The sequence below is a fragment of the Asterias rubens genome, chromosome 10 (assembly GCF_902459465.1).
Source record: "Asterias rubens chromosome 10, eAstRub1.3, whole genome shotgun sequence".
In the NCBI taxonomy this organism is placed as follows: Eukaryota; Metazoa; Echinodermata; class Asteroidea; order Forcipulatida; family Asteriidae; genus Asterias; species Asterias rubens.
The window spans coordinates 14703485-14721908 of NC_047071.1; the positions used below are offsets into that span (position 1 = coordinate 14703485).

The 18424-nt window shown below is 39.4% G+C and overlaps 1 protein-coding gene across 2 annotated transcripts in view; it reads right to left on the reverse strand.

The window, feature by feature from the left end:
- Positions 1–706: 706 nt before the first annotated feature.
- Positions 707–18424, reverse strand: part of LOC117295320 (dmX-like protein 2) — a 75875-nt gene continuing 58157 nt past the window's right edge. The window contains exons 27-35 of one of the 2 annotated variants that reach the window (XM_033777893.1): positions 18320–18358; positions 10264–10391; positions 9690–9858; positions 8623–8683; positions 7783–7913; positions 6333–6413; positions 4840–4984; positions 3304–3521; positions 707–1266 (exon numbers count right to left, since the gene is read on the reverse strand). In XM_033777893.1, the coding sequence (XP_033633784.1) occupies positions 1078–1266; positions 3304–3521; positions 4840–4984; positions 6333–6413; positions 7783–7913; positions 8623–8683; positions 9690–9858; positions 10264–10391; positions 18320–18358 (1161 nt within the window). In that variant the 3' untranslated portion in view covers positions 707–1077. The remainder of the gene's footprint in view (positions 1267–3303; positions 3522–4839; positions 4985–6332; positions 6414–7782; positions 7914–8622; positions 8684–9689; positions 9859–10263; positions 10392–18319; positions 18359–18424) is intronic. The other variant, XM_033777894.1, reaches the window with a different exon arrangement.

The following is an 18424-nucleotide window of genomic DNA, read 5'->3' on the forward strand; positions in this document are numbered from 1 at the left end:
ATAACATAACTTATAGCAGGTTTTTAAAATATCAGACGTCACTATTGAGTTTTGACCTTTAAGTTCTTGAAGCCTACCTAAAGTAAATGTTAAGATGAGGTAACCTTAAAGTCACTTATTAGGCAAATTCTACATCATTAAAGACTGGAAAGATACCATTGTAGAGTGAGCTGATTAAAAAAACTGAAACCCTTCTCTTCGTTATTAACAATTTGCGTCACAACTTGTGGGAGTTCCTCGGCAAAAATGTTGTTCTATGGTCAACAACATTTTCTTTCCGTGCCAAGTAGGTTTCCGTGCTTAAAAAACATTTTCTTAATGGGGCCAAAAGATTCTCAGTTTTTAACTCAATTCGTCAAGACCTCACGTCTGAACTGAGTACTGAACTCTTCACCAAATTTTAACCATTGTTTTTTTCAAATTCACATATCAAGAAAGATTAGACCAGTCGAGTGGAAAAAACAAACAAGATTCCCAAAGTCTAACGGGCACCAGTTACATCAAGTATTGATGACATGGCATTTTGGCTGGTAAGCTGTTTAAGCCAAGAAAGATTTTAAATAATAAACAACAATGGCAAACTGACTTGATTATTGACTAGAGCAAGAATTGAACCAACGACCTCTGGACTAAGGTGCAGGCGCTCTACCAACTGAGCTACCTAACCCTATGTTGGCGGTCTCCCCCTATTTTGTCAATATTTTTGTTGGGGTGGGGGGGGGGGGGGGCTGGGGTGACAGTCAGAGGCCATTCAAAAGTTAACTGTTGTGTAAGACTTTATTGAGATTAAGACAATGTCACCAACTTACAGAGTACCGTTTGATTATAACATAGTCTGTCAGGGCACCGGTTACATTAGTATTAATGACACAACATTTCAGCTGGTAAACTTTTAGTTTTTTTTTTTACCGTATAAGATTTCAATGAGAATAGGTTAAGATCACCTACAAACAGAGTACCGGTTGATTATTACACCAGTTACAGTAAAGAAACGGCATTTTGGTTGGTAAACTTTTTTTTGTGGTAAGATTTCAATGAACATAGGACAAGGTCACCGCTTTACAGAGTACCGGTTGATTACAAGATGCTGTCCCACTCTGGAAGTGAACGCCACTTCATCGTTCCGTCAGCACCACATGAATAAAGATGGCTCGACGGCAGAATGGACAACTGCAGCACGCCGTTGCCAGACTGGCGGAAGAAGTTCCCGCGCGGGTGCTGGCCGGGATAGAAATGAAGAAGACTGTGTATGGACAAGCACCAAACCTTAAAAAAAATAATAAAAATTACAAAATAGAATTAGTTGGTGCAAACTGCTTTACTAACCAAACTGACCTGCGGTATAAATACAAGTAGTTGTCAATGGCTGGAGTCTTTCTCAAAAGGCTAAAATAGAAATAAATTCAAATAAAATAAAGAATCAAGAAAACAATAAATCTGAAAGACAAGAATTATAAATCTGCAAAAATTTATATATTTTATTGACTACTTTTTCTGCTAATCCTCTTTCCCTTACTACTGGCTATAATTATAAATAATATCAAGACAGAAAATCACTTTATTACGTGCCAGTACCCCACCAGGAATTGACACTCATGGCAAAGTACAGACACTAAAATAAAATATATATAAAAATCATTCCAAAACATCCTACGTGTATCAATTATACAAAATCAAGCAAGTAGGCATAAGCACCAGGAGTCGCTGTTTAAATGGCACTTTTCAAGAAAAGATGTTTTTTGAGAGCATCTTCGAAATCACGAAGGGCAGATTTAGCATACTGATCAAAACATCGAGTTGCCAACCACCAATTCGTCTCAGAACTAACACAAATCAAAAAGGCTAAATGTCCACATAGTGCATCAGCAAACCTCATCTGATCCCTGGGGAGTATACAGCACTGCCAAGGCCCTTCAAAAGCTATTTGATACTTAGTATCAACCTCTACCCTCGCAGGTACCCATTTATACCCCTGGGTGAAGAGAAGCAATTATAGCAAAGCATCTTGCTCGAGGACACAAGTGTCATGACCGGGATTCGAACCCACACTCAGATGACTTGATTTCAATTGCTCTTAATAAAGACACTGGACACTATTGGTAATTGTCAAAGATCAGTCTTCTCACTTGGTGTATCCCAACATATGCATAAAATAACAAACCTGTGAAAATTTGAGCTCAATCGGTTCTCCAAGTTGCGAGATAATATTATGAAAGAAAAAACACCCTTGTCACTCGAAGTTGTGTGATTTCAGATGCTTGATTTCAAGACCTCAAAATCTTATTCTGAGGTCTCGAAATCATATTCATAAATACCCCAGACAGTTTCTCTACTCCTATTGGTGGAGAGCGCATCATGTGGGTGTGCATAAACCTTTTGTAAATGCACACTGGAGCTCTGTTAATGCACACTGAGCTGGCTTCCGCTTGTCGGGCGCGCAAGATTTTCATGCCGAACGCGCAAATCATAGCTATCAGCGCGTAATCTAAGCGCGCGCGCATACACACAACCCACGCGCCTCGTACAGAATCTTCACAAAGTTTTGGAACAAGGTATTTGAAACCTCGAATTTTCAATGGTTAAAGTGTCTCTAACTGTATTTGTTTATGTTTTGTAACAACAGGGCATTTATGAATGGGAATAAAAGAGTAGTGACTCGTTCTTCAATGTCTGTTTAAACATTTGCAGGGTCGTTGCCGTGCAATAAAGGCCCTCGCCCCGTTTCTCACAATGTTTTATACTACCAACATCTCCCCATTACTCGTTACCAAGTAAGGTTTTATAATAATAATTATGTTGAGATACACCAGGTGAGAAGACTGGTCTTTGACAATTACCAATAGTGTCCACTGCCTTTAGCCACTCAGCCATGACACGTGATTGAGTATACTCCCACCAAGTATCAAAATCCCACCCAAATAAAATAACATTCATTAAAGCCATAATACACTTTCGGCACAGAAAAACAAAAAAAGATTTACAAATAACTTCCAGGGTTTACAGAAGGTAGTGGTGAAAGACTTCTCTTGAAATATTATTCCATGAAAAACATTAAAACAATTATCAATTCTCGTTGCCGAGAACTACGGATTTATTTTAAACACATGTCATGACACGGCGAAACATGCGGAAACAAGGGTGGGTTTTCCCCCTTATTTTCTCCCGACTCCAATGACCGACTGAGCCTGAATTTTCACAGGTTTGTTATTTTTTATATCAGTTGTGATACACTAAGTGTGGGCCTTTGGAGAATACTGTTTACCGAAAGTGTCTAATGGCTTTAATCCTTGAAAGAATACTTACTTTGATGTCCCCCTCTGCCGACCCCGTCACAAAGAACTCTTCCGATGGATCCACGGTGATACACTTAATACTGCTGTCGTGAGCCTGGAAGGTGTGACGTAACTTACGCTGTCGTATGTCATACAGAGCTACCTCTCCTTTCTTACTACCAGTGATAAGAATCTGCTGTCGGGGGCAGTAGACTAGCGTTGGACAGCCACCCTCATGGCAAGTGAAGCCTGCAAACAATGGAAAAAACTTTGTCAATATCACAAACAGAATTGCCTTTAAACTTTGTCTACATGTCTTCAAATCCCTTGCTCACCAGTCACCATCATACATATCTACATCTGTATGTTCCTCCCACCACGTTCCCTATGCTCTTCCTCAGAGAACCTCTTGGCCGAACATCGCACTGTCTCTAGAGCTGGTTAATGTGCATTTTCTGCTAATGCTCCAAAACTATGGAACTTATCATCAAAATCACATCTTCGCCATGCAACTACACTTGGACAACTCAAGAAACTACTCAAGACTCATTAATACAGAAATACTTGACTGTTTTTAATTTACCTTAAATTAGAACATCTTGAGTTTGGATTATTTTGTCGCATCTTCTGTAGGACGCTTTGTAACATTAGGGAAAAGTTGCCCGATATAAATGCTGATATGTATGTATGTGTGTATGTATGTTTTATTGCACTGTAAATTCCCTTAAAATTCACCCAGCCAGTGAAAACACTTCTCACAACTCATTTCTAATTCAAGTTACAGCCGGAAACAAAAGCCAGACGGACGGACATTCTTGGCAGGTTAAGAAATATTACATAGTGGGCTTAGCCATAAAAAAAGGGGGGGGGGATCATACGACAATACCTGGGGAAAGCCCACAATGTCGCTCTACTAAAAATGTCCGTAGCTCTTTTACGTATAAACGGACGGACGGACGGCCGGCCGGCCACCGTAGGCAATGACAATACCCCTATTAGCCTACGGTGAAGGGAATCTAGTTCCATGCTTCGCCTCATTGAACCCAAATCTAGACACTCCTGTGGTGAAGGGTAATTTTCTTCAGCTGCGCCACGCATCTGGAACTCTCTACCACTTACTCTTAGATCTTGTTTTCGTACCACAAAATTCAAATCTCTTCTCAAAACTTATCTTATGACACAGATCTTCGAGGATTAGTTTAGTTATGTCTGGGTTTTTTTCGATTTGTTTTTTGGTTTTACTGCAACCAGCAGGGTGGATACATGTCTTTATTATTATTACTATTATTATTATTATTATTATTAAAACATATATTTGGTTTGCATTAAAACCATGTCTACTCACCAGGTAGATTTCAAACTTTAGAAAACTGTCTTGCTATATATTCTACTTCTGCGGAGTGGATTTTAAAATGTTTGAGAACAATGAGCGGACAGCAAAACATCTGGCCATCTGGACAAATGTTGTGCAAAGGGCTTTATGAGGCTAAAACCTTAATTGATGAGGAATATCCAAGACTCGTCTTCTTCCGTGAAACCCATCACCAGGTACCATCATCCTACTCACCGTGGACCATGGCCTTGTTCGTCGGCATGAGTGTATCCCAGAGACAGATGTTCCTGTTATCGGACGAGAGACCGGCCGTTGCTAAGAAACTAGACGAACCCAAGAAATTGAAATCATACACCGTCTTGCTGTGGCATTGTTTGCTCTGGAAACATAAAAACGAAATGAGACTCGTTAGCTGTGAAATCAACGTCATGTGAGGCAGCGAGGAGATCAGTGACGCCTTTCAATGGCAAAAAAGTGACTTAAAAAGGTGACAAAATATTTTTGTTTTTGAGGCAATGTTTTTCCAATTTCAAAGTTTCAAAGGCATACTATGTATGGATGTGAATATTAAGGGTCCTATATTTCGGCCTCTTTTTACACATTAAACAATCTAAATAATATGGTGCTCAGTAGAACCCTCTGAGATGTATTTGACTGACCATGGTCAGGAGGTACTATGAATGATACATCTACAAAACTTCCGTTGTTTACAGCTCAAGATTTCCAAGCAGTTCACTACGAAGTAAGGACACATGAACTCTGAAAGAAGCAAACACTTTCATGGTAATAATTAAAATGAGTGCATCTTGTTAAGGAGGAAGAATTGTTTACTTCAAAACAGTCCTTCAATGAAGTCTGAAGGTGAAGGAAATCTCAAGCTGATTCATAGACGGCAACGTCTGCTTGAAATCAAACAAGTCCGCCCTCTTGAACAAGGTGAACAAGATGGCGCATGCTACTGTCACTTGGGACACATCGATGAGTACCAAAAGTCATCTTGGTTAACCTAGATGGATTCAATGCTTGTGTGGAACTACTGCTCATACTTTCTGCCAACGCGAAGCGAATTTCAAATGCGCACAAATGATTTACGTCAGTTGACTTGTGCTCAACTCCTGTGAAACATTCGCTGCCGAAACAGCATTGTGGCGTCAGCACGTAAAAGTTTCAGCCCGTGTTCAGCTGAAACTTTTACATATGACTTTTCTGGTATCTCTCTTTAAAATTTTGCCAATGTATGATCCATACCATTAAGAATTATGAAAATAAGTTATAATTTATAGCCTTTTTGTTGAGAATGAAATAAACCTATGTTCAGGGCCCAATTTAATAAAGCCTGTAAGCATAAAAAACTTGCTAAGCACAAAAAAAGTATTGCTTAACAGAAACAAGCTACCAGCCAAAAATCCATAAAGTTGACATTGCGGCAACTGGTTCCCCACTATGTTTGCTCAGTAAAGAAATTTGTCAAGCAGTAACTTCTGCTAAACAGCTTTATGAAATTGGGCCCAGCTGTCGATTTCACAAAACTCTCCCTAACTTAGGATTAATCTTAGGACTTAAAACGAGTTAGGCTCCGTATCCAAAGACGTAGGACACGTCAAACCCATCCTAAGTTAGGATGAGTTACTCATCCTAACTCAGGATAGGATTAACCCTAGCGTTTTGAGAAATCGGCTTCAGGTCCTTCCAATGTGACAAGAACATCAGAGATGTGGACAACGTACCCAGAATGGTTTTGTGACTGCTTGGGAGTTCATGCCGACTTGCCACAAGGAGAGTTTACCACTGTCATCAGCAACTCCAAACTGTCCAAACGCAGAAAAAAAGGAAACAAAAATATTAGAGTCTAAAATAAAGATCATATTAAAGACACTGGACACTATTGGTAATTATTTTTATAGACCAGTCTTCTCACTTGGTGTATCTCAACATATGCACAAAATAACAAACCTGTAAGAATTTGAGCTCAATTGGTACACAGTTGCGAGATAATATTATGAAAGAAAAAACACCATTCTCACACAAAGTTGTGTGCTTTCAGATGCTTGATTTCTAAACCTTAAATTCTAAATCTGAGGTCTCAAAATCAAATTCGTGGAAAACTACTTCTTTCCCAAAAACTACGTACTTCAGAGGGAGCTATTTCTCACAATGTTTTATACTATCAACCTCTCCCCATTTAATCAAGCAAGGTTTTATTGTAATAATTATTTTGAGTAATTACCCATCGTGTCCACTGCCTTTAAATCAGGTCTGGAATTTCACCTTTGAAAGGGCTAGCCCATTTTATATTTGGAAAATCTTTGTAATTCTCCTTATACAATAAGAGGTTTAGAAATAGCAGGTTCTGTCCTCCCGACTCCAAATCGCTTTCTTTAAATGTTTCAGCAAGAAAATTTACATTTTCCTCATTAGGGTGATCTTTGCTAGGTCAAAAACTGCCTTGCCCTTACAAGTATGAAGTGCCAGGCATACAACACCTGGCTAGATGATCAATGGTTAAGTGTTCTACTAATGTTCTGTCCTCCGACCCCAAATTGCCTTACTGCTTCTTTAAATGTTTCAGCAGGAAATTTACATTTTCCTCATTAGGGTGATATTTGCCAAGTCAAAAACTGCCTTGCCCTTACAAGAATAAAATGCCAGGCGTACGACACGTGGCTAGACGATCAAAGGTTTTGTGTTTTAGTCTATGTGTGCGACCAGACCTCCTCCCCCAAATGCCTCGGTGCTTCTTTAAATGTTTCAGCAGGAAATTCACATTTTTCCCATTAAGGTGATCTTTGCCAAGTCAAAAACTGCCTTGCCCTTACAAGAATGAAGTGCCAGACAATCAAAAAACAAAAGGTTTACATCATAAAAGTTTACAGGGGTTTTAGTGGGGCAAAAAAACTCCTGGGGCCTCAGTAACAGTACGTTGGCAGCCAGGAAAATGCCCTAGCAAATGCCCTGGCATGAGCCAGCCCTACTCCGGAGTAGGTGAAAGCCGTAACACCTCGGGATTGTCTTGGAACGTGCAACCGGAACACCGGGGAATAGGGACGCATTGTGAAGATATGCGGGGGTAACCGTGATGTCAAAAACTCCTTGAGCCTCCCCCGTAGCTGTATGCCATGGGGGATAAAAGATACAGGGTGAAAAGGGCTTTTGTGTAGTCTCTTGATGAACATGTACCTTATTGCCTTGGTCATTGAAGTACATCTGGGTGACTTTAGGATACTGTCCAGGGAACCTGTGGGCGTAGAGCTTGTGAGTATGCCCCCATTCCCACATCTGGACACTGCCGTCGTTTGACCCACTCAGGTCTGTAGTCAAGATGAGAGGAACAAAAAATCAAATCAACAGTGAGTGAAATGAACTAATCGCTCAATAAAAAGTTGGAGGCAGGTTCATGCTACCCTTTGTACAGGAAAGAAAAAAAGAACACATAGTTTATAGTACAATGTACACCCCATACTGTACATTCAATACATGATGACACGGTGATCAGGGCCCAATTTCATAGAGCTGCTAAGGACACAAATTTGCTTAGCATGGAATTTTTTCCTTGAGAAAAACAAGATTACCAACCAAATTTCCTACTTGTTACTGGTATTCAGCTGTTGTTTGCTTCTATCCTGATAATCATGTGAAAATTTGGTTGGTAATTCTGTTTTTATTGAGGCAAAAATTTCATGCTAAGCAAATTTTTGTGCTTAGCAGCTCTATGAAATTGGGCCCAGGCCTTAGCTGTAACCACCAATGAGACCAATAATATAATAATAATCTCAAAGTCTTATATAGCGCACGTATCTACCAACAAGGTATTCAAGGCGCTTAGTATGTGTACATTCATAAAGAAAGAGAGGTTATTCAAAGTTATGAACATGGAAAACTAGACATGGAAATATATTGCCGTTTGTGGAACATTAGAAAGCAACCTTTATCACACGTTTCTGTTGTACAGAAAATTCCGTTTGTTATCGGGTAACCTTGGTTTCAGTAAAAACACATTTTTAAGGGATTCAAACTTACAATATGGCAGGGTTGGATGTGCAGCGAGTCTTCGGATATGGTACAAAGGGCGACTCATTATCTATACATCCAAAACAAAAAAAACATGTTGAAAACATAGACGCTACAGATGAGCCCATTAAAAACATCCAACAATACTAATAATGGGGCCTAGGCTTTACGTCCCATCCAAATGATGAAGCAATCATGGTTACACTATTGGTAATTACTAAAAAAATAATTATCAGCATCAAACCTTACTTGGTAATGAGCAATGGGGAGAGGTTGATAGTATGAAACATTGTGAGAAACAGCTCCCTCTGAAGTAATGTAGTTTTCGAGAAAGAAGTAATTTTCTACGATTTTGATCGAGTATGACGACAGGGACTCAAACCAAACTCTCCTGAACAGAAACCCCAGAGATCAAGTCCGGTGCTACGCCTTGATACACCATATGTATACAGACCTAGTAAGTCTTGCACCCGAGTTAGTTTGGGGACCAAGGTGCATTGCTTTATTGCATGTCAGAAGGAAACAAACCTACACAGTTAAAAAGACAGGGTATCCTTTTGGTAAAAGTCAAAGACCAGTATCCTCACTTGGTGTATCCCGACGTAAAGAACGATTTTTTCTTGTTAAGAAAAAAAACCACCCTTGTTATACATAAAATTATGTGCTTTCAGACGCCTGATAAAGCCTTCATGCCTGATGAAACCTTTCCCAGATTCACATTTTGGGTTGAAATTTTTCTTTTTCTCAAAAGCTACATTGCCAACAGATTTCCAGTGCTCTGTACCAAGTAACTTTTTATTTAATATTGGGGAGGTAGTGCTTTCTGCTCTTTCGGCAAAGTTTCGGATTGATGTTACCCAAGCCTACATCATCCGTATGGACAGTAAAGGGGGTAACCCTGTTTCAGCCCTAGGAGTAGGTGGCAACAGCCTCTGGAAAGAAATAATTGTAGCCCACACCTTGAAGTGGCCTTCAGGCCTTGTGTGTCTGGCGACTTGCATAAAAAAAAAATATTAAAAAAATGGTCATGAACTTGAGGAGTAAGGCCTCCCCAAAAATGGGCGGGGACTACTCACAATGTTAGTTCCACGTCCAGTCTGGTTGGAGAGATTCAACTCATTAGAGAAGCCAGTGGTGATCATTGAAGGCGCTGGGATGGGGTTGGTGAAGGGGTTCGCCATGGTGCGTTCCACCGGCGTCACCATCAAGAAATCATTTTCCAGATGACTCGCAGTGTTACCACGACTGAAGTAGTAACAATAAAAAATAACAATATGTATTTGATTTGGGGTAACACCATATGTGTATCTACTTGCCAGGTACAGTTTGTTCTCAGAGAACTGTCTTTTTTTATTCTACTACTGCGGAGTAAGCTAAAGTAGTAGTCCAAGCAAATTTTCTATACCATCCCCCGGGTAGTAGTTCAAAAGCAGGACAGTTCTTTTTAGAACTGAGAACTTAAACAATCAAGTTTCTTCACAAGTTAGTACAAATGTTTTTACAACAATTAAGTTTCTCACAATTATTTTTTTTTTTCATTAGTGAAGTTCATCACAGATTACTACAAATTTTGTCAACAGTTAATTTTCTTCAAAAATTTCCACAATTTTGTTTTGTAATTAATTAAAAATCCTGACGAATATTTCATACTTCCTGGGAGTGGTGTATTCATCAATCTCCTCTTCCATCCAGAAGGTCTGTTGTGGGTTGAGAAGGAGCGATATATCCAGCTCCAGAAGGCCTCGTTGGGTTGATACGACGATACCGGTAGGGTTTGCCTGCATGGACACAAACCAAACCAAACCAAACATGAGGAAAAAACACACACAAGTAGAGCGGACCCCCAATTTCATGGCCCATTTACCACAGGGTGAGCCAGAAGGGTTGGACTGCACAAACAAAATAACACAAAGGAAAAGAAAACACTCATAAAACATGGCTCATTTTCGTGGCTCTGCTTACCGTAGGCAAAGAATCAACGCTTGCAGAAGCAGAGAAATCAGTGCTTACGTCCAGCCTATTTCACAGGTTATCAGTGAATTTTGGCTTCTGCGCCATGTGTACTCCACATTACTAGGCATTCTACGCTTACACAGCTAGAGCAGAAATTCGGCGCTTGCTGTAAGCAAAGAATGGTGATTGTAAGCGCAGAGTACGGCGGTAAGCAGAGCCACGAAATTGGACCCTGCTCACAAGTTATGAGTTATAACCCTGACAAGCTGAAGTTATTAACAAAATGGTTTAGATTTTCAAGACTGAGAAAAGTTATTTCTAGGAATATCAATAAATTAGGCAATTGCGATTTTTCATGCAATGATGACTTGTTATGTGTTATAAAGTATTTGATTTGGCTAGACTACAATTAGATTCATCATTGCTGATCATAGATGACAACCTGGAACACGTCAACGCACTGGAGAGTAAGGGCTTCCTACCTCATGCCCTGAAAGCGTTCTGTAGTTTCAGAAGGAAGAGGCAAACCAACCTAACAGTTAAGCGCTTATGTCTGAAACCCAGTTTCAGGACACTAAAACTTTGTTTTACAAAGTAACAAACACTTGATTCCGCAATGAACTGACATGATGTGGGGGGAACACCACCAAAGTTTGCATTTCAGTTTTTGTACAAATTGCTGATGTACATGTATTCATTACTTGTTTTAAATTTCAACAAGTTTCAGGGCGTAATATAACCAATGTATCGCTAGATTTGCTATTTTGTGTTTCCATAAAGTGATGTATCCGATACAACAGTTTATCCTTTAAAGGCAGTGGACACTATTGGTAATTACTCAAAATAGTTATTAGCATAAAATCTTTTTTGGTAATGAGTAATGGGGAGCTATTGATGGTATAAAGCATTGTGAGAAACGGCTCCCTCTGAAGTGCCATAGTTTTCGAGAAAGAAGTAATTTTCCACGAACTTGATTTCGAGACCTCAGATTTAGAACTTGAGGTCTCGAAATCAAGCATCTGACAGCACACAACTTCGTGTGACATGGTTTTTTTTTTCTTTCTTTCATTATTATCTCGCAAGTTCGACGACCGATTGAGCTCAAATTTTCACAGGTTTGTTATTTTATGCATATGTTGAGGTACACCAACTGTGAAGACTAGTCTTTGACAGTTACCAATAGTGTCCAGTGTCTTTAAGACACTTAGTGCCCTACTCAGTTCCTTAGTTTCAATCCAGGAAAGTGGACGCACTCTTTATAACCCCTAGCTAAAGACCCAAACTGCAAAATGCCATTTCATACCCTGGCTGCACTACTTTAAAAAATAATGTTATTTCTGATGCTCCAGTTTCGTGGGGCGTTGTGGCCGAGGGCAGAGATAGTACTTGTGATTGATTAAGCTTACTCGTAGAAGCGCATATTTGTTGCACAGGCTGTGTACTCTACAGGGAGCTGAGATGGTTAAAGGAATGTTTTAAGACCCAATGACTAGGGGTAACAATGTTGGAAGCACTTTGAGATGCCCTTCGGGTGTGTAAAGCGCTATATGAAAATAAACTATTATACTATAACTATTAACATCTATTATATCGTTGCGGTACCCGCTGCCAAAACATAGGATTCGAACTGCCTCTAGCCGCCGGGCAACCTCGGTAGTCTAGTTGGTAAGACACTGCTCTAGAATTGCAAGGGTCGTGGGTTCGAATCCCACCCGAGTAACATGCCTGTGATATTTTTTCACAGGACTCGGGAAAGTACTGAGTATACAGTGCTAACACACATCAGTGTATGGGTAAAAACCAAAATTAATAACTATTATATTATTATCTAAAGATTGTTGTTCTACAGAGGTCTACAATTAGTAAACTTCAATCAATGTAACTGCATACTGTTAGCAAACAAATACAAAAACAAAACAAAAAACAACATTGATGTCCACATCATGGTGCCAAGATAAGTCAGGAAAAAAATATAGATGAAATAAGTTAGCAAATTTCCTGGCAGGTTGCTAGAAAAGTATTGCTACAATGAACATCCAAATAATTTTGCTTTTAAAAATAAGAACAAAATACAGATTTAATATCAAACTGTTTTTTTCGCTTAAAATCTATCTAAAGAAAACTTTGTAATCACCTGATAAGGACTTCACCTACAAATACCACGTTTATAATACCTTTTTTTGCTATAAATGGATTTTTTTATTTTTTTTTATTCAATCGAATTCAATTCAATTCAAAAATGGTTTATTAAAACATGTATCGCAGTTAATAACCGAACTGCACTTGCCATTACATAGAATATGTTTGTGCTTAACGATGCCTCTGACAAATGTCCGACTTGGATCAATAGCTAAGGCCATCTCCCCTACTAGTTCTATAAATAAACATAGAAATAGAAGTATCCCAAGCCCTCAACAAAAGAAAGAAATACCAGTGGAGGGCTTTATTTTTCTTGAGTGCTGATTATTATTGGGTTTTTTTTTTGTAGGCCTACACTAATTACCGAGCGGAAAAAAACACTCTTAACAGGTTTCTTCAAACTTAATGAGCAATCAGGTTTCTCCTGGAGCCAATAATATAACCTCATTAAGAAATCGTTCGTACATGTAATGAAGATATTTTTTATGTTGCCTATAAATATCCAAATTATGATCCGTTTTACTGTTTATCTTGTTTCATGTGATTTCAAAATACATGTACTTGAATTGGAACTTTGTCCGTCAAAAAATAATTTTGAATTCCCTGAAGTTTTGAAACAAGCAGAGACTTTCTCTGGGTCAAAAGACTCTGCTAGGGTCGAAACATCAGGGCCCACTTTCATAGAGCTGCTAAGCACGAAAATTTGCTGAGCATGAAATTTCTTCCTTGATAAAAACAGGATTACCAACCAAATTTACACGCATTGCATATTGCTAGTTGCTGGTATTCGACAGTTGTTTGCTTATCCTGGAAATCATGTGGACATTTGGTTGGTAATCCTGTTTTTATCTGGGCAGTTGTGCACAAGACATGGTAGTTTGGCTGGTAACCTTATTCTGTAAAGTATAATTTTGTTAGCTCCATGAAATTGAGCCCAGGGGTTCAACCTTTTGCACAAGCTTTTTAACGAATAGCACTTGACATGGTACATGACTGGTAAGCTCAGTGGTTTTATTCCATTTCTTTCAACTCTGTGGACCCCAGTTAAAATCTCACACCTTGGCAGGAGCCTCGAGTTTGCACTACCTACTTGACGTGGTACATGACATTGACTTGTCAGCTCGGTGGTTTCATTCCATTCTTTTCAACATCTTTGGACCTTTCAATTATTTAGTTTTTGTGGTTAAAATTTTGTCAGTTTTTATTGTTGTAAAGCGCCTGGGAGCATTTTTAATGGATTTGGCACTATATAAATGTTTGTTTATTATTATTATTATTATTATTATTATTATTATTATTATTATTATTATTATTATTATTATTATTATTACTTTATTATTATTATTATTATTACTATTATTATTAACTCTGTGGACCCCAGTTGAAATCTCACACATTGGACAGGAGTCTGCACTCCCTACCTGATTGCTCAGGTTTTCCCACCACAGCAAAAAATTTGCATATTAAACAGAAAACCAAAACAAAAATGATAAGCCCATTTCCAAAAATCCCTTCACCATAATCACCAAGAAATATAAGTTTTTTTCCCAGAAAAATTTGATACAAATCGATGCAAAAACACCAACACCCCAACCATTGTGGAAAGATCAAACATGAGAGACAAACAAAAAAACTTAATTTCGATGAATCTAATTAGACGTGCCACCCAGGGTTGTCCTGGAAACCGCAGCCAAAGATTCTCCTTTGTGCTTTCTCATCCTTTCATAATGCTTTATACTAGTGAAAACTGCTATACTTCTTACAAGTTTTTAATACCAATCGTTTACATGTACCTTTCCTTTAATCAAAAACATCAACATAATCAAGCACTCGCCTGAAGACCATCAGAGCATACTGATCGAAACATTGAGTTGTTAAACCACCGGTTCTTTTCAGAACCATCAAAACTCAGAGAGAGTTTTATGCTCTTAAGGCCTGGTCACACAAGCCTCGATAACGAGAACGAAAACGATAACGTTAAAAACGCACGCCCTCAATTGGATGAATAAGCGTGGGCGTATTCTGCGTGGAGGAACTCAACCAATGCGTTATCTTTGCATCGTTATCGTTTTCGCTGCAGTGCGACTCTGCCTTTAGTGTCTCCGCAAACCTCACTTGATTGAATTCCCGCCATGCAAAGTTCAAATTCTCACTGAAATTCTCGTAAGCAAAAGACCTCGGCCTACACACTATCCACATTAAAATGACAATTCATAGAATCATGACACGTTTATGACTTTAAGATTAATGTTCTTGGGTCTGTAATAATTGTTTCGTTTAACTTCATGCAAGTTATGATTATTTGTTTGTTTTTACAGTAAGCAGTATACTGTAATAACGACACAGAATGGTAAACAGATTTGCTTACCACTAAGCAGAAATTGGTTAGCAGCAACAAAATATTTCCCGCTTGAGGGTAGGGTCATAGATTGGTTTTTGTCCATGTCACGCTGATTTATAGGCAAATTTAACAAGAAAGGCACAATTTAAGTCACATGTGCAAGTTTCAGCTGATTAGAGTGTCACATGTTGATCAGTTTGGGGTTCGAACAAAGACAATTTTACTAGAGCACGATTTGAACCAACAACCTCCGGTTTAACATGCTGGCGCTCGAGCTAATCCAAGCTCAATGTTGGTGGTCTCGCTAACTTTGTGAAAGTGTTTTCATAAGGAACATTTAATCTATCCACAGCATCTATGGCCGTAGCTTTCACAAAAAAAGACACCACGGAATGGTTCTAATGTTTCTGATGACGTTACTTTCACACAGTAGTGAGACTGCCAACATTTAGCTAGATACTAGCTCAGTTGGCTAGAGCACTGGCACGCAAACATTGCGCCACAGCACCTAGTCAACCATTACATGGTGCTATCTAAGGATTTGGTCTCATAATTAATAACGTAGTCCCACATCTTACAGAAAATACTCCATGTTACAGCACCAGGAGTGTCACTGAGTGACGCTATTTAAGAAGCCACTATTGTAATTTTTATTATAATTAAATAATAATAATAATAGTGGCTTCTTATATAGCTCTCAGGTACGTCATGCAGTGATGCTCTTGGCGCTTCAACAATATTACCCACAGTCACTGGGCCTTCAATCATTCCTCACACCATCTCAGCTCCCTGGGGAGTATACAGCCTATTATTATTAAAATGTGAATCCCCAAAATTTGCCTTGATGTTTTCTCAGAAAGTAACCACTGTAATTGACAGCAACGTTTCACATGTGACTTTTTATTGTACCTTCCTTTATAACTTAGCCTATAAATCAGCAGACAATAAAAAACAGGGAAAAATTATGACCCAACCTATATAAGCGGATCTACGTAGTTGGCCATGGCGGTTATTTACTGCTCATTTAGTTGCGTACCATGCCCAGAAAAAAGGATTAATGGCTAACCTAGCAAGCTAAGCTTGTTTTTAATTGTTAGGCGTGTTCCTAAGCATCTTGAAGACATCTTGTTCAGGTTCGAAAGGACAAATTAGTATCCACTTTGCGTGTGAGATGAAATCAATTCTGAGAAAATATAATTTGACCTAAAAGAAAGGTCTTTTTAAAACAAATAAAAATCTATTTGAGGGTGTCGTCCTTGTTGAGGGGTTGCGTTTTATTGAGTACAAGGGCTGACCTGATAACAGTTGACCAGTACAAGGGCTGACCTGATAACAGTTGACCAGTACAAGGGCTGACCTGATAACAGTTGACCAGTGCAAGGGCTGACCTGATAACAGTTGACCAGTGCAAGGGCTGACCTGATAACAGTTGACCAGTACAAGGGCTGACCTGATAACAGTTGACCAGTGCAAGGGCTGACCTGATAACAGTTGACCAGTGCAAGGGCTGACCTGATAACAGTTGACCAGTACAAGGGCTGACCTGATAACAGTTGACCAGTACAAGGGCTGACCTGATAACAGTTGACCAGTACAAGGGCTGACCTGATAACAGTTGACCAGTGCAAGGGCTGACCTGATAACAGTTGACCAGTGCAAGGGCTGACCTGATAACAGTTGACCAGTACAAGGGCTGACCTGATAACAGTTAACCAGTACAAGGGCTGACCTGATAACAGTTGACCAGTACAAGGGCTGACCTGATAACAGTTGACCAGTGCAAGGGCTGACCTGATAACAGTTGACCAGTGCAAGGGCTGACCTGATAACAGTTGACCAGTACAAGGGCTGACCTGATAACAGTTGACCAGTACAAGGGCTGACCTGATAACAGTTAACCAGTACAAGGGCTGACCTGATAACAGTTGACCAGTACAAGGGCTGACCTGATAACAGTTAACCAGTACAAGGGCTGACCTGATAACAGTTGACCAGTGCAAGGGCTGACCTGATAACAGTTGACCAGTACAAGGGCTGACCTGATAACAGTTAACCAGTACAAGGGCTGACCTGATAACAGTTGACCAGTGCAAGGGCTGACCTGATAACAGTTGACCAGTGCAAGGGCTGACCTGATAACAGTTGACCAGTACAAGGGCTGACCTGATAACAGTTAACCAGTACAAGGGCTGACCTGATAACAGTTGACCGATACAAGTGTTGACCTAGCAACAGTTGACCAGTACAATGGCTAACCTAGGCCCTTAATGAAACCACGCCTAGCCTCTGGATTCGGCTTCAGGCTCCGTCCTCTCGTCTGAAGCCCTGGATGACCATGTGCGCAAAGATAGCCAACTGCGGGGCCAAGCTAGCTTAAACTGAATTCGGAGCCGAAGCTGTGGTTTTGGTTAAGGGCCCTAGTAGACTTTTCAGACTATTCAACAAAAAAATTGCCGTTTTTTTTAGAGGGCAAAATAATCGAGAAAATCAGACCCAAGTAAGAAGAATATCATGCCTGTGAGGTTTTGCACTAAACTTATCAATGTTTTGAGTTTAAATGTTTTGAAGTAATTGCTTTTCAGTAATAGTTTGTAGTCCTTTGACTTTTTGTTTTGTAAATAAAACAGACAGTTAGACAGTTACCAAACATGTACACTGTCTTTAAAGAACTGGACACTACTGGTAATTACTCAAAGTAATTGTTTGCATAAAAACTTACTTGGTAACAAGCACTGGAGAGCTGTTGATAAGATAAAACATTAAGAAATGGCTCCCTCTGAAGTAACATAGTTTTTGTGAAAGAAGTTAGGTTCCACTAAAATATTTGAATTTGATTTTGAGACCTCATAATTACATTTTGAGGTCCTGAAATCAAGCATCTGAAAGCACACAACTTCGAGTGCCAAGGGTGTTTTTTCCTTCCATTATTATCTCCCAATTTCTACGACCAATTGAGTTCAAATTTTCACAGGTTTGTTACTTTGTGCAATTGTTGAGATACAGCAAGTGAGAAGACTGGTCTTTGACAATTACCAATAGTGTCCAGTGCCTTTAAAGAAAGGTCCCTCTTAACCCTACGAGACTGTTTTTTAATATTGGTTACTATCCTTTGAACTTTAAAAACAAGGGAGAACACTAACAGGCATTTATTCTCCATGGCTACCCTCAACCTGAAACAAAACATTGCATGCAGAAGGAAAAGGAAGAGGAAGAGAAAGAGTTTGGTTTGGCTATGAAATGTTAGTTTGCTCGGATCGAGTCAGGGGCACATACTCTGTATTCGCCGTTCATGGTTACATTCTTCCAGTCGGCCTAGGGTTTTCAGGAAATGGACGGTAGGAAGGAATGGGTATAATAAAAGTGGAAGGTTAGTCACAT